At 41.3% G+C, this 15748-nt stretch overlaps 2 protein-coding genes across 2 annotated transcripts in view; both read left to right on the top strand.

Moving 5' to 3' along the window:
* P2RY13 (purinergic receptor P2Y13) overlaps window positions 1-15748 on the top strand; it is a 403762-nt gene that overhangs the window by 267094 nt on the left and 120920 nt on the right. The window lies entirely within an intron of this gene.
* IGSF10 (immunoglobulin superfamily member 10) overlaps window positions 1-15748 on the top strand; it is a gene marked incomplete at its 5' end in the record, with an annotated part of 28761 nt that overhangs the window by 9265 nt on the left and 3748 nt on the right. Inside the window, 3 exons of the mRNA XM_084875883.1 lie at window positions 924-1314; window positions 6288-10628; window positions 11295-12195. Of these exons, the coding sequence (XP_084732009.1) occupies window positions 924-1314; window positions 6288-10628; window positions 11295-12195 (5633 nt within the window). The remainder of the gene's footprint in view (window positions 1-923; window positions 1315-6287; window positions 10629-11294; window positions 12196-15748) is intronic.

Consider the following 15748-nt stretch of genomic DNA (forward strand, 5'->3'; position numbering starts at 1 on the left):
CCCTTGGAGTGTGCCAGATGCAGGGCTCATGGATGGCGAGCACTGTGTGGCAGTGCAAACCTCTTCCTATCGGGACTGTTTGGGTGTGAGCCCACAGAAGGCACTGTGGGGCTGGGATGAATGGGAGTGGCAAGTAGGAGCTGCAGGTGGCACTGGACTGTGAGTCAACCTGATTCCTGCAGGCCACCCAGAGGGACCCCACCCATGCATGAATTCATGCATCAGGCCTTTAATCTGAGTATAAATTCACTGGTTAACTACTCCCCACCTATTCCCCAAACCATGCCTTCTCTCTGAAATTCATGAGTCTGTTCCACGCTTCTATATCTCTGGATCTATGTTGTTCATTGGTTTATTTTGTTCATTAGATTCCATATATGAATGAGATCATGTCATACTTGCCTTTCTCTGACTGACTTATTTCACTTAGTATATACACCCAGCATAATACACTTCACTTAGTATAATACACTCCATACTTGCCTTTCTCTGACTGGCTTATTTCACTTAGTATAATACTGTTGTAAATTGTAAGAGTTCTTTCTTTTATACAGCTGTGTAGTATTCCATTGTGTAAATGCACCACAGCATTTTTATCCACTCATCTGCTGATGGGTACTTGGGCTGTTTCCAAATCTTATCTATTATAAATTGTGCTGCTATGAACATTGGGGTGCATATATTCTTTCTAGTTGGTGTTTCTGGTTTCTTAAAATTTCAACAACAATTTCTTAGTATAGTCAAATGTTTGTGTGTTCAATTTCTTTGATGGTTTCATATTTAACTTGCAATTAATTTGCTTGAATTAAAACTCAAACAAGAAACACCCACTGCATCATATTAATCTCAGGATATGTTTTATTGATATGCTTTTCCCTTTTGTGATCATCCCTTTGCAAAGTAAATGTTCTTTTTATTCTTAGGTCTTAAAAATGAGCTATAACAAAGTCCGAAAACTTCAGAAGGATACTTTTTATGGCCTCAGGAGCTTAACACGGTTGCATATGGACCACAACAATATTGAGTTTATAAATCCAGAGGTTTTTTATGGATTCACCTTTCTCCGACTGGTGCACCTGGAAGGAAATAGGCTCACTAAGCTCCACCCAGATACATTTGTCTCTTTGCGCTACCTCCAGATATTCAAAACATCTTTTATTAAGTACCTATACCTGTCTGATAACTTTCTGAGCTCCCTCCCTCAAGACATGGCCTCCTATATGCCTGATCTGGAAAGCCTCTACCTTCATGGGAACCCCTGGACCTGTGACTGTCATTTCAAATGGTTGTCTGACTGGATACAGGAGAAGCCAGGTATCTATACCATTTACTTCTTTGTCCTAATGCAATAGAAGCAACCTGGCTGGAGGAGCTTTATGAGAAAGTGAGGAGACCAAGGTAATTTAGGTGAGAGAAAAAAACAAAGTCTAAATAATAATTAAGTAATAACAAATTATCTTAATTCTTTCATGAATTAATTGCTCATTGTTTCAAAGGTTGATGATCCAATCACCACACCTGGCTTTTGGTAAGCTGGGAAATAATAAATGTTCTTATCGTCCTTCCAGTCATCAGTCAATACATAATTTTTGGAAATCTATTTAAGGTTCTGAATTAGGTGATGGAAATACCAAGGGCACTGTCCCTGCTCTAACCACACTTCTAGTGGATTACAGAAAACCAAGCAATCAGAGTATGAAAGGTATGAAATGTCCTTTGATGGGAAAAGGAGAATTTACTGTGAAGAATGAAAGATCCATTCAGTCAGCAAGCAGTAATCATAAACCTGTGTGCACTGAGAGCATAGGGATCCCAAAATGAACAAGACAGATTAAGGTCCCTGCCTTCATGGACCTTGCATTCTTAAGTCCATAAGGTCATGACTGAAAGGAACCCCTTGATTTCACCATCAAAGGGGGATGGTTGTTTACTTTGGAAAGAATGATGAGAGCTGGGTTGCCATGTGGGGAAGGTCGGGGGTGAGGGTGCAGTCTTCTCTTTGGAGAAGTTTGGCTTAAAGGGAGGGAGGAAGGTGGCAGGCAGATGGAAACGTGCAAACAGGAGAGGGACTTGAGCATGTTCCAGGTGAAAGAAGGTGACAACACCACAGAAGGAGCAGATCATGAGCTGAGCAAAAGCCCTGAGAAGACGGGGGACAAGAGATCAGCTGGAGGAGTTTCCTTAGGAGGTATGAGGAAAAAGGAGGACTAGGTGAACGCAGAGGTAGGTGAGCTCCTAGGTCTGGTGGAGGAATCGTATTTGATAGCTTTTCCTCCTTCATAAAGTGGTGTGAGGGGTGCCTCAGGGAGGTGGTAGGAAGGGGTCAAGGTTGAGAAAAGAGGAAAAGATTTAAAGTTACCGTTGTGAAATATATAAATACATGGCACATACTAGTATATGTATACAGTCATATATGTATATAGCCAGTTAATATAAGTACTCAAAAGTCAATACAAAATAATTAACTGAGCATTGTGAGGTATATTAGGCCAACAATCACCCTCTTTTCTTTCCAAGGGGTTTAAGATCTTCTCAGGGGTCTTCAAACTTTTTAAAGTGGGGGCCAGATCACGGTCCCTCAGAGAGCTGGAGGGCCGGACTATATGAACTACTAATTCCTACTGTAACACCTCGGCTGCGCTCACTGTCCAAAAAACCTGGCGAGCAGGATCAGACTCCTCTGCGGGCCGCATGTGGCCCGCGGGCCGTAGTTTGAAGACCCCTGTAAATCTAGATGAATATACTAATCATATTGAAAAACTATCAGGCTATGAATGTAAAACATCAAACAGTAATATTGAAGATTTTGTTCTATAAGAGCCCAAAGTTAGTAAAAATTATTATGCCCTGACTAAAAAGGAGAGAAATTGGGCCAGGGCATTAAAGATACATAGAAAGGAAAAGAACAACTAAGAAAGGAAGAAGCAGGGAGGCAACATGCTCAGTTTGTGCTGGCATTGTGCTAGCTACTTTTACTCCACATTCACAATAATCCTCAATTTATAGATGAAGAAACCGAGGCATAGAAAAGTTAGGTATCTTGGGCTTGACAATTAGACCCTTTATACCTCAATTTTCTCACCTGAATTATAGGAATAATAATAATAACTGGAAAGAATAGTTAAAGTAGCACACAAAGTGCTTAACACAGTGTATGAAATAAGTGTGTTATCATTATTTTCTTTTCCATCCAGGTCACACACCTAAACTCAAAAAGCAGAAGTCAGAAGTCTAGATCTTTTACTAAAATGTATTTGGGATGAAGACACTGCTTTGTACATAAAGGCCGATAATAAATTTCATGAGGAGGGCAATGAATGGCCCAGTTTTTCTGGCATAGGGTCAGTGTAGATGCAAAGTGTTTTGAAACCAGTTGCGGGGAGTGCTGAATCCTAGGCTAAAATGTTTATACCTTTAAAAAAAAGGGAGATTTTACAGTGAAGGATTTTGAAGTTTCCTACTGAAACATGTTTCAGGGATCCGCAATCTGTGAGTGTGAGCATTAGACAGGGTGGACCAGAGTGGGCAGATCTGCTCAGGTGGTTCATATCTGGAGAATGACAGATCGAACTGTGAGTGACCACACCTGGATGTAGCTTCATAGACATTTGAAAGGCAGTAGGAATTGAGTGGGAGTTTCTCAATGCTTTTAGAAACCATGGAGAGATAAGGGAAGTGAGGAATTAGAAAGAATGCTTGCCTCCCTGCCTCTCTGCCTTCCTAAAATCTTTCCTGAGCATCAGTTGGCCAGGCCTGGGACATACATATAGACTAACAAGCATGGAGCTTACAGTCTTGTGGGAAGGAAGGCAACTAGACAAGTTGTTGTAATAGCCAGTGATGAGGGGTGGGATAAAAGAAGTGGGAAGTACAAGAATGTAAAGCAGAAAGCCTGTTTGGAAGAGCATTGTTTGGCTGGGCCCTGAAGGATGTAAGTAGTTGGCAGCAATGGGAGAGGGGTGTCAGACACCATGTGTATGGGAAGTGGAAGCAACATCACATGCCAGAGCCTTATGGGACATGGCAGAGGTGGGGAATGGAAAGCATTTCTGTGTGACTGGAACCTAGAGTGACAGAGGGAATGGAAGAGAAGAGGGAATTATCAGATTTGCATCTGAGGCAAAATACCTGATGGCAGGGGCCTGCTAACTCTGGTCCAGGTGCTAGCAGTAATAAACAGAGCAAGATGTGCTCCAAATTCTGCGACAGGTTTTAATTAAGCCTGAGTCTGCCATGTCCTCTGCTATTGCAGGGTCTGAGCCCCCAGTCCCACACAGCTGGCTGGTAAGTGGGGGAGTGAGAAGAGCCTGTCCTGCAGGCTGGAAGATTTCCAGGCTTGGCAGCTACCCACTCTGCATAGGCTTAGGCTCTAAAATGTACTGAAGAAAGCTGAGCAGCCGGATCTATGTGGCATTACTTGTCACTCTAACGTACATAGTCTTTGGTCCAAGGGGCTTCTTAAGTCTTTGAGAGGACTTGTGCATAAGTGGAAGGTGATGGGACCATGTCCAGCCACTCCAGTAACTGAGAGTTTCTAGAAGTCTAGTTCTTCTAAATGTTGTGTCTCATGCATGAGATGGGAGCTACGGCATGGAACAGCATGGAAGTCCCCAGCTGCATATGTGTAAAGTAAAACTCTGTACTCTCACCAAGTATTTCAGTGACCAGTCATTTTAAATCGGCTCCCTGGAGTGATCTTTATAAGTGGCCAGGCATGTGGTATGGGATTCTTGAAAGACAGGCTTCTATGATTTGTAAAGGCTTGGGCTGTTCCTAGTGCTACAAGACTTTCATGCTTTGGATTTCACCAAAATGTCAGATCTTTGAAGGGCTGCCCCATTGCTTGGGTACAATATTTTCCCTCATTACACCTGATCCTTCTCCAATAGACTCATGCTCATACTGTGTCTTCCTTCACTCTTCCACTCAGTCACACTCCATGCTCGACCAAATCCTTGCCTTCTACTAATTGGTTCTACTTGCTTCATTATCTCCTGCATCATCTGTTTCTCTACATTCTTTTTTAAAAAATTATCTTTATTGTTGAATGTATTACAGATATCTGCCACATCCCCCGCCCCCATGACCTCCCTCTACATCTTACCCCATCCATCAGTCCTTCACTGAATTATTGTCTGTGTCCATGGATTATGCACATATGCATATAAGTTCTTTGGTTAACCTCTTCATGCCTTCTTATATCACCCTTTCCTCTGAGATTCAACAGTCTGTCCCATGCTTCCATGACTCTGCATCTGTTTTGTTCATCAATTTATTTTGTTCATTAGATTCCACATATGAGTGAGATCATGTGATACTTGTCTTTCTCTGACTGGTTTATTTTGCTTAGCCTAATGCTCTCCAGGGCTCTCCATGCTGTCTCAAAGGGTAAGAGATCCTTCTTTTGTACAGCTGCATAGTATTCCACTATGCAAATGTATCACAGCTTTTTTATCCACTCATCTACTTGGTTACTTGGACTGTTTCCAGATCTTAGCTATTATAAATGGTGTGGCTAGACCAGATCAAGATATCTTGAAATTCAATTATTGTTCTTTTGGATAATGAAAAGTATCTTGGGTTTTTTGTTTGTTTGTTTGTTTTGTTTTGTTTTAAAAAAATATTTTATTGATTTTTTACAGAGAGGAAGGGAGAGGGATAGAGTTAGAAACATCTATGAGAGAAAAGCATCGATCAGCTGCCTCCTGCACACCCTCTACTGGGGATGTGCCCGCAATCAAGGTACATGCCCTTGACTGGAATTGAACCTGGTACCTTTCAGTCCACAGGTGGACACTCTATCCACTCAGCCAAACTGGTTTCAGTAGTATCTTGGGTTTTTAATTATATCCAAGGACTTATAATTTATCAAACATGTTATCTTTTAAAGGACAATGAAGTTCTATGACTCAAAACATTAAAATGAGGAAATAGAACTAAATGACTGTTAATAAAAAACATAACAAACATAAGCATGTCATTTAGTTTCCCCAAGACTTTATTCAACTAATACTTATTGAGTAGCACAGATGTATCAGGCATTTTCTACAAGACAGACAAAAATATTTGTGCCTATGAATATAATGTTATGGCAGTATATATAGATAATATATGTGTGGTTTTTTTTTTAGAAATCAACCCAAGGATAAAAAAAAATTAAACTTCCTATTAAACATCAAAATTTCCAAATTGTTGTTTTAAATTCTAGTAGAAGTTATTGCTTCAAAATGTTCAAATATTAATTCAGAGACCACAACCAGCAATAATTCAATTGTCATTTTTCCTAGATATAATAAAATGCAAAAAAGACAGAAGTCTCTCCAGTTCTCAGCAATGTCCACTCTGCATGAACCCTAGGACCTCTAAAGGCAAGCTCTTGGCTACAGTCCCAGCTGCAGCTTTCCTGTGTGTCAAGCCAACGATTGATCCATCTCTGAAACTGAAGAACTGGACTACTGTGGAAGACAGCAGTTCTGTGCCCATCTCTCCCCAAAATTTCATGGCACCCTTTGGCTCCCTTATTTTGAATGTGACAGACCAGTCTGGGAATGAAGCTAACATGGCCTGCAATATCCAAAAGCCATCAAGGACATCATCTATTGCATTCACTGAAGACAATGACTACATCAGGCTAAATACATCATTTTCTACATTACTGGTGTGTAACATAGAGTACAGTCACATTCAGCCAGTGTGGCAAATTCTGGCTTTGTACAGTGACTCTCCTCTGATACTAGAAAGGAGCCACTTGGTCACTGAAACACCACAACTCCACTACCAATATAAACAGAAGGCTCCTAAGCCTGAAGACATCTTTACCAACATAGAGGCTGATCTCAGAGCAGATCCTCCTTGGTTGATGCAAGATCAAATTTCCTTGCAGCTAAACAGAACTGCCACCACACTCAATACATTGCAGATCCAGTTCTCCAGTGATGCTCAGGTCACTTTACCACGGTCAGAGATGGGGTCGGTAAGACACAAATGGACCATGATTCTCAGGAATAACAATACCAAGCTGGAACACACTGTTTTGGTTGGTGGGACCATTGAGTTAGACTGTCCAGCCCAAGGAGACCCCGCCCCACATTTGGAGTGGCTTCTGGCTGATGGGAGTAAAGTGAGAGCCCCTTACATTAGTGAGGATGGACGAATCTTAATAGACAAAACTGGAAAACTGGAACTCCAGATGGCTGACAGTTTTGACACAGGCATTTACAACTGCATAAGCACCAATGATGCTGATGCAGATATTCTCACCTATAGGATTACTGTGGTAGAGCCCTACACAGAACCCTCTCATGAAAACGGGGCTCATCTTACCGTTTTCATTGGTGAAACACTTGACCTTCCATGCCATTCCACTGGTGTTCCTGATGCCTCTATTAGCTGGGTTCTCCCAGGAAACACTGTGCTCTCTCAGTCCTCAAGAGAGAAGCAGATTCTCAATGGCACACTGCGAATATTACAAATCACCCAAAAAGACCAAGGTTATTATCGTTGTGTTGCAGCCAACCCATCAGGGGTTGACTTTTTGATTAATCAAGTTTCAGTCAAAATAAAAGGGCCAAGCCCAGTGGAGAATAATATAGAAATGGATGGATCTGGATTTGATGAGCCTGATCCCACTGTGCACCTGAAGGCCCCACCAGCTGCCCAACTCCTGACATCTGCTCCAATGGGAAGCGAGGCTGGAAAGCAAGTCTTGAGCACAAGTAAGAAGCACAAATATCGGGATTTCAGACATTGGCGGCGTGGAGACTCAACAAATCGACGTTTCAGGGAGCATAGGAGGCAATTCACACCCTCTGCTCAGAGAATTGACCCACAGCACTGGGCAGAACTTCTGGAGAAAGCTAAAAAGAAGACAATGCCACAGAATCAAGAAAATTCCACAGTGGGGCCACCTCCACTGGTCACCCAACTCCTAAAAATACCTGATGAGAAAGGAGACTCTTCAGGCATGCTTCCTCCAGATGAGGAATTTACGGTCCTCACAACTAAAGTGCCCAGTGTTCTGGAAAGGACAGTGCCTGATGGTTCCAGAAAAACCTCTGATAACCCTGTGGCAACTATAATTACTGGTACTGAAGTCTCCCCAGTTGTCAGTCCACAGTTGCCACCACCTGAAAAACAAATAGATTTTAAATTATCTACTACTATTGAAGCTACAGCCATGTCAAGGAACATAAACCCAACCACATCAAGCAAAATGCAAGACACAAACGAACAACATGTATCCACTGTCTTTTCTCTACTACCTGAGATAACTCGATTTCAGGACGCTAATGACATGGGGAGGAGAAGAGAGCATTTGCAAAGTACACCTCCAATAACAGTGAGGACGAAGATCAAAGATGTCAATGCCAAAATGCTTAGTAATGCTAATAGCAAAACTGGTATAGTCTTAAGATCAGAAAATGCCACGAATGGTCACCAGCCATCTGTAACAGAAAGAAGTGAACTCAGAAGCAGTTACTTCAATTCTCACATGACTCAAAAGCTTAGCACCTCAAGGCTCTCTTCAGTCCCATACAGTGCTGCTCACTCTCAGTTACAGATCCATAGGAATAATGCAACTAACACCCCACTGTCCAGACGCTTTGGCAGACGGAGGAAAATTTGGGGGCGAGGACGAATTGTCCATTCATACAGAACTCCAGTCCTCCCAAGGCACAGACATGGCTTTGTGAGGCCACCATCCAGGGGGTCTTCTGAAGAGAGTACCACAGAGCTCAGAGCCGTGTGCCCATCCTGTGCTCCCAAAGAGAAGCTCACCACTCCCACCTCTGAGGGAGCAATCTTGTCTTCTTCAACTTCTTCTCCCATCACCCTCCCCAAAGCTGACATTGCCAGGGTCATCGCAGCCGAGCCTACAATCCTAGTCTTCAACCTTAGTCCATCATTGCTACCTGGTAGCAAAGCAAATGTAGTTATTGAGAAAACACCACCCACAGTAAAAGACTTCAGTGCTGAAAGTACCAAAGTGGTTCCACTTGGTATAGCCATGACTCATGCCCCAACATTCGTAACTATGGAAAAAACTCATGGAATAGATGGTGGTTACCTAAGTGTGTCTAACATTAGTGAAGCTAAACAAGATTCAGTGATTACATCGCCACTTCCAGGGCCTACCACTGAACCATCTATGCCTGTGACTAGAGCCCTCACAAGACTTTCAAGAAGGAAAATTCCCTTGAGTCAGATCTTTGTAAATAACTATATCCAAACAGGGAGCTTAAAGAGTCAGCATGCATTTGGTTCACAAGAAAGCACAGCCACAGTGCTTTCTCAAACATCTCCCACTTTACCCACAGATAACGTTTTCCCTTTTCACTTCACAGCACACTCAACAAACGTGATGCAAATCCCATCTGTAACACTGGCTACTGCCCTCCACAGTGCCACCCCTATACACCATCCCGGAAGTCTTTCTGCAGAGGGAGAGCTGCCCTTCCCAACCGTTTCTCCAACACTTCGTAGTAGCTCAAGCAAGGAGCCCAGTACAAACCTCATGCCAGTGCAAAGAGCCACGCTGATGAGTCCTCTTACTGCCCCTGCTCCTATCAATATTAATAAAACCCAAGTAACCAGCACAGAAGTACAAAGCAAAAAGGAGTCTCCAAGCAGGAAGGACCCAGACCGCTCTGCCAGCCTGAGTTCTGGCTTCACTTTGCCCCCTACTGCGACGCTTTCTGCTCCAACCTCCGTGGAAACTGCAGCTGAGCCCAGTATCTCTGCTTTCACTCATCCCCACCCAGAAAACACCAAAAGAATGGCAGGCACAGCTGATCTTTATCCAAGAACACTTAATAGGACAGCTGTAATTGAAGAAGCATCACAAGAGACTACTCAGACTTTGAAGAGCACAACTGCTCCTGAAAGCACTTTGTCCAGCACACTGCACCAGAGGACCACAGCCGGGAACACACCCATTGAACACCCAGCCGTACCACCGCTCCTAAGCAGCAGTGCCACTCCAATGCCAGTCTTCTCCTCCCCTCCCTCCAGTAATCCAAACGCAGTTACTAACAATGTGGCAACTCCCCTTTTCCAGAGGAAGACAAATACAATGTTCCAGCTGCCTGAACCTTCAAGTCACAATGCCAATCCACAGCAATTAGCAGCAGAGGTAACAACATCTCCCAAGGCTCATTCAAATGCCAAGTTCACATTTGGAACCACCTACTTTATCTACTCTAGTCTGGCACCTTTTACTCCTATGCCAGCACTAACAACGTTTAAACCACAGAACTCTCAGTCGTCTCCTACTCTCAGATCAGAAAACCACTTTTGGAATAAGTCCTACCTGGAAATTGCTCCAAAAGGCAAAAAGCCAGGAGTGAGCATGCTGCCTACTCCAGGCTTGCCAGAGGACAACACTCATGCTTCAAATTGGGACCAACAGAAAACGGCAAAGAGTGGCTCTGATAAGACACCGGCTCAAAAATTAACAACTCCTGAGCTTCTTCCTGTTGAGCCCTTGTCTAGGAAATTATTCGAAAGGCCCAGAATAGTTGGAGGAAAGGCAGCAAGTTTTACTGTCCCGGCCAACTCAGATGCCTTTCTTCCTTGTGAGGCTGTGGGAAACCCGCTGCCTACCATCCACTGGACCAGAGTCTCATTAGGTATTTAAACGTTTGTCCTCTTTAGTTAAGAAACAAGCGAAAGAGTGTGTAATGTTTCAGGGTTACACATCCAAAGAATCAGCTTCAAGTTTCTCTCAAATACTGAAATTATTACCGTATTTCCTGGCATATAAAACAACTTTTGAAACGAAAAAAGCCTGCTCAGATTGGCCAGAGTCAGAGAGGCGGTCTATTAAAAAAAGAACTGGTGTTGCCTCGGAAGTGGGGGGTAGTCTTGTACAGTGAATATAGGCCTAAACCTATGTTTTAACTGTAAAATTAGGGGGGTCATCTTATATGCCGGAAAATACAGTACTATACTCATTTGACATTTGCTGCATGGCCTTCTTGCTCATTAGAAGGTTTTAAAACATGTTAACTAGGAACATTTTTTTTTTTTTGAAATGCTCTCAAAGCAGATCCAAATAAAAATGATTTGAAAAAGAGGTAATTGTCATTTTATTGAACCATTGAGCTTTTTAATGAAAGCTATGGGGATTAAAAAAAATCTAGGAATAATTGTAGCAATGTGACGACTAGGTATCCTACTTTTAAATATATTTGTTCTCAGTAGTCTAACAAAAAGATAGCTTTCCTCTTGAGACGTCCACTTGAACAATTTGTTTTCTATCTGAACTTGGATGACCTGTGGCTTTCTCCTTCCAGGACTTGATTTGTCTACAAGGAAACAGAGCAGCAGGTTCCAGGTGCTCCCCAATGGCACCCTGTCCATACGAAGGGTGGACATTCAGGACCGGGGACAGTACCTGTGCTCAGCATCCAATTCATTTGGCAAAGACCATCTTCATGTCACCTTGTCCGTGGTCTCCTATCCCCCCAGGATCCTGGAGAGACCTACCAAGGAGATCACAGTCCATTCCGGAAGCACTGTGGAACTGCAGTGCAGAGCTGAAGGTAGGCCAATGCCTACGATTTCCTGGATTCTCCCAAACCAAACAGTAGTCTCAGAATCATCCAAAAAGATTGGGCAGGCCCTGGTGACATCTGATGGAACACTGGTCATCCGCAGTCTCAGCATTTATGACCGGGGCTATTACAAATGCATGGCCAGCAACTCCGCTGGCCAGGATTCACTGCTGGTTAAAATGCAAGTCATTGCTGCCCCGCCTGTCATTCTAGAGCAAAGGAGGCAGGTCATTGCAGGGACGTGGGGTGAAAGTTTGAAAATGCCCTGCACTGCAAAAGGAACTCCTCAGCCCAGTGTTCACTGGGTTCTCTCTGATGGCACTGAAATGAAACCACTACAGCTTATTAATTCCAACTTGTTCTTATTTCCCAATGGGACGCTGTATATAAGAAATGTAGCCTCTTCAGACAGGGGCACTTATGAATGCATTGCGACCAGCTCCACTGGCTCCGACAGAAGGGTGGTAATTCTCACAATGGAGGAGCGAGAGACCGTCCCCAGGATAGAATCTACATCCCAGACATGGAATGAGGTGAATTTTGGGGACAAATTACTACTGAACTGCTCAGCCATCGGCAAACCCAAACCCAAAATAATCTGGAGGCTACCATCCAAGGCTGTCGTGGACCAGTGGCACAGGTAAACCACATCTTTGTGTTGATATTACCTTCTTTATCTACTTGGCTGCACAACTTCTGAAATGGAAAAGTGACACAGTGAGTTTTAGACAACAGTTTTATTGAGCTTAGACTCTACACACAAACATAACTCTCTCAAAAGAGGCCTAATCCCACCCTGACCGGTTTGGCTCAGTGGATAGAGCGTCAGCCTGCAGACTAAAGGGTCCCAGGTTCGATTCTGGTCAAGGGCATGTACATTGGTTGCCAGCAGGCAGCTGATCAATGTTTCTCTTTCACTGATGTTTCTTGCTCTCATTCCTCTCCTTTCCTCTCTATAAAAAATCAATAAAATTTAAATAAATTAAAAAATAATAAAATAAAGAGGCCTAATCCTTATATATGTAAAACCAACCTTTTACCTGCCTAACTCTGAAGGCCAACTTCTTATTGAGTTTATATAGTTAGAAACAATAAAAAAATCTCATTTATTTTCAAGTTATGACAATTTTAAAATGGTAACTGTGTAAAAGTATTTATAATTCTTTGATCAAAAAAAGAATTCTTTCATTTCAATCAGTTAACATCCATTATTTCACTCTTCAAATTCTCCTGTTAAACATTTTAAATTTGAGTGTGATCTGTGCTAATTGTATCTGTCTTAAAATTGCAAAGCACTTTGAGCCAGAGCATGAAGACCTCCACAAAGTGGAGCAGGCCAGGACGCCATCGCTCCGATGCCTCAGACTCGCGCTTTCTCTAACAATCTGTTACCCGCCTGTGGACTCTGATTTTCCTCTGATTTTCTATAGAGTTTAAACCATCTTTGAAGAGTAATAATTATAGCTTATGTTCACTAACTTTTGTCATTTGCATGACTCTATGCAATGATTTTTATAATATGACAAAAAAATGGGAATAAGTATATTTTAGATATTTGTTTTTCATTAATAGAGAATACCATGAAAAATAAATTTAACATAATTTATATTCCTGCTGAGTTGAATAGATTTTTCTAACACACTATAAGTTAGTATTGAATACTATTAATGAATTTGTGATCTTTAATTCAAAAGTAAATGTTAAGTTTCAAATTTTGCAAATAAGTCAAATGTAATTAAAATTAGATTTAAAATAAAAAAATACTGAGCTATGAAATGTAAATTTCAGAAGTGATATATTTGCTTACTATATGTATAGCCATCATATATTTCCAATGCTTTATCCGTCTTTGCGTCTAATGTAACTCAGCATTTTTCTTTCTTTTTTGCTTTCAAGTAATTATAAGTGTTGCATTAATGTTGAATGCCAGTTCTTTTTTGTGAAATTAAAATATTTAAATAAATTCCAAGGCACATGGGGATGCATTCTAAATTGGGTCACACATAATTCTGCTGTAGGTGATGAAGGAAATGCATTAATAACTAAGTTTAGAGCAGTGGCTCTGGGACTTCGCTGCACATCAGAATCATTTGGAAACTAAGACTCCAAATGCCAAGGCCACATTCCACACCATTTAAATCAGAAACTTCAGGGACCCAGGCATCAGCAATATTTCATACAACACACTAATTTTAATGTGCATCCAAGTTTGAGAATCAGTGCTTTTAGAAAGGATTAGGCAAGAATGATAGCAGGTGGAAATGTAGCATAGTATACAAAACATGGTTTGAGAACCAGCTCTGGGATCAAAGTAAGCTATGAATTCTCTCTCAACATCAACTTTTAAGCTGAATAGTGGGGGAACTTCTTAAATATTTTAAAGTACTAGTAAATGTAGAGTTACTGGAAAGTTTCATTTCCTTTATTAAATGTACCCATTATGATTTCTACCTTGGTTTACAGACCAGAAAAGTTTTTACCATAGTAAAATGACAGTTTTTCTTATTGTTTTCTCATTTCTGTTCAATGAGATAGGTTTTCTGGAAAATACAAAATGACTTGAGGCTGTTAAACTTGGTTAGCAGTTATGCTATGAAAGATTGTCTATACTTTTCAGTTTCACTTGCCTATTTAGCTCATGTTGCCAAAAAATAAAAATAAAAAAAAAATAGCAGAAAAAACAAAACAAAAAAATACAGCACCAAGATTTCCACTTATGGGTGTTAATCACATTTTTAGTACCAACTCAATATCCACTGGCCTTTCTGAAAAACTAAATTTTATTTTAACAGAAAAGATCTGCCATCTGGGGGCTCATAGTGGTAATAACAGGCTGTGTAGTTGCTTCAGAGAGAAAAAAAAGATGCTCTATTTACAATCCAACCTAATGCAAGGATTTTTCACTTTATGGCCACCCACAAAGGGCAGAGACTATAGCAAGCTTCTAATATGCCTTACACAGGCATTTTCTCTCTTTATAATAAAGTAGAACTTATCTAGCAAAGTAACTAAATGTTTTGTAACTAATATCTCCCTAAAAAGTATAACCTGACATCTTTTCTAACAAGAAAGTTTTTTTTACTGACATCTTATAGAATAACTAGTGGCCTACTGCATGAATTTGTGCACATTGAAAAAAATTAAAAGAAATATTTTAATATCGCTATGCACCCTTTCTCTATAATAGAAGTGTCAACCTAATTCATGATCGACAATGACAGATTGAAACACACATGTGCGATTGGCACCAGCGAGAACTTTATATGTATTGTGCATATGCAAGTCAACTTAGCCTTTTATATATATAGAATAATCTTGCTTAATTTGACCTGCTTTCTGAGGTAGCTAAATTTTTTTCCAGCCCAGTGAAGCACCCCAACTTCTCTTTCAGGTAATTGTCAGCAATACAGCAGTAAATATCAACACAAAGCAGATTATAATTGTAGACCATGCAGGGAGAACAAAGGGTGAAATATTTAAGTGCAACAGTGTTTAATTATATTCTGTGCAGTGAGAAAACCTGAAGTTATTTTCAAGGTCCACCATTTCTTAGTTCTTTTCAGTTGAGTCGTTTCTAAACTTTCTAAATCTCCATTTTCCAGCTAATGAAAATAGGATTCCACCCCAATTCTCCTAGCTACTTATTTCAGGACTTCTGTGAGGATCAAATGAGATAAGGCATGGGAAAATCCTTCACAAACATTTGGTTAAAGTGTAAAATGTTTCTACCTGGCTATAAAGCAAGTCATGTTCCTGGGCTGAAGAAACTGCAAAGAGGCTAATAGGGAGAGGAAGAGGGCATTGCTATGTGATGTTATTACCAATGCCCATACCCACCGTTTCCGGGATGGCCATAGGGTCTCTGCAGCGTTGGCTGCAATTTGGTGGGCTGTTGCTCCAGGGTGGTGGCAGGGCCTGTGTCCCACTTGGGGGAAGTGGAGTGTTGGGGGGGTCTGCCATTTCTCTGTAAATGGCCAGTTTACATCACAGCAGCTTCTGTGTTGAGCATCTGCCATCTGGTGGTCAGTGCACGTCATAGCAAGCAGTCTGATGGACAGAGGGACACTTATCATATTAGCTATATATATATAAAATTTGATATGTAAAATGTTCAAAAAAGATGTGTCTGGGACTCCACTATTAGTAGCATTTTTTACACTGTTGTAATTTTTAAAAAATTCATCATGTAAAGG

This window comes from Pipistrellus hanaki, assembly GCF_964339955.1.
Source record: "Pipistrellus hanaki genome assembly, chromosome: 2".
Taxonomy (NCBI): domain Eukaryota; kingdom Metazoa; phylum Chordata; class Mammalia; order Chiroptera; family Vespertilionidae; genus Pipistrellus; species Pipistrellus hanaki.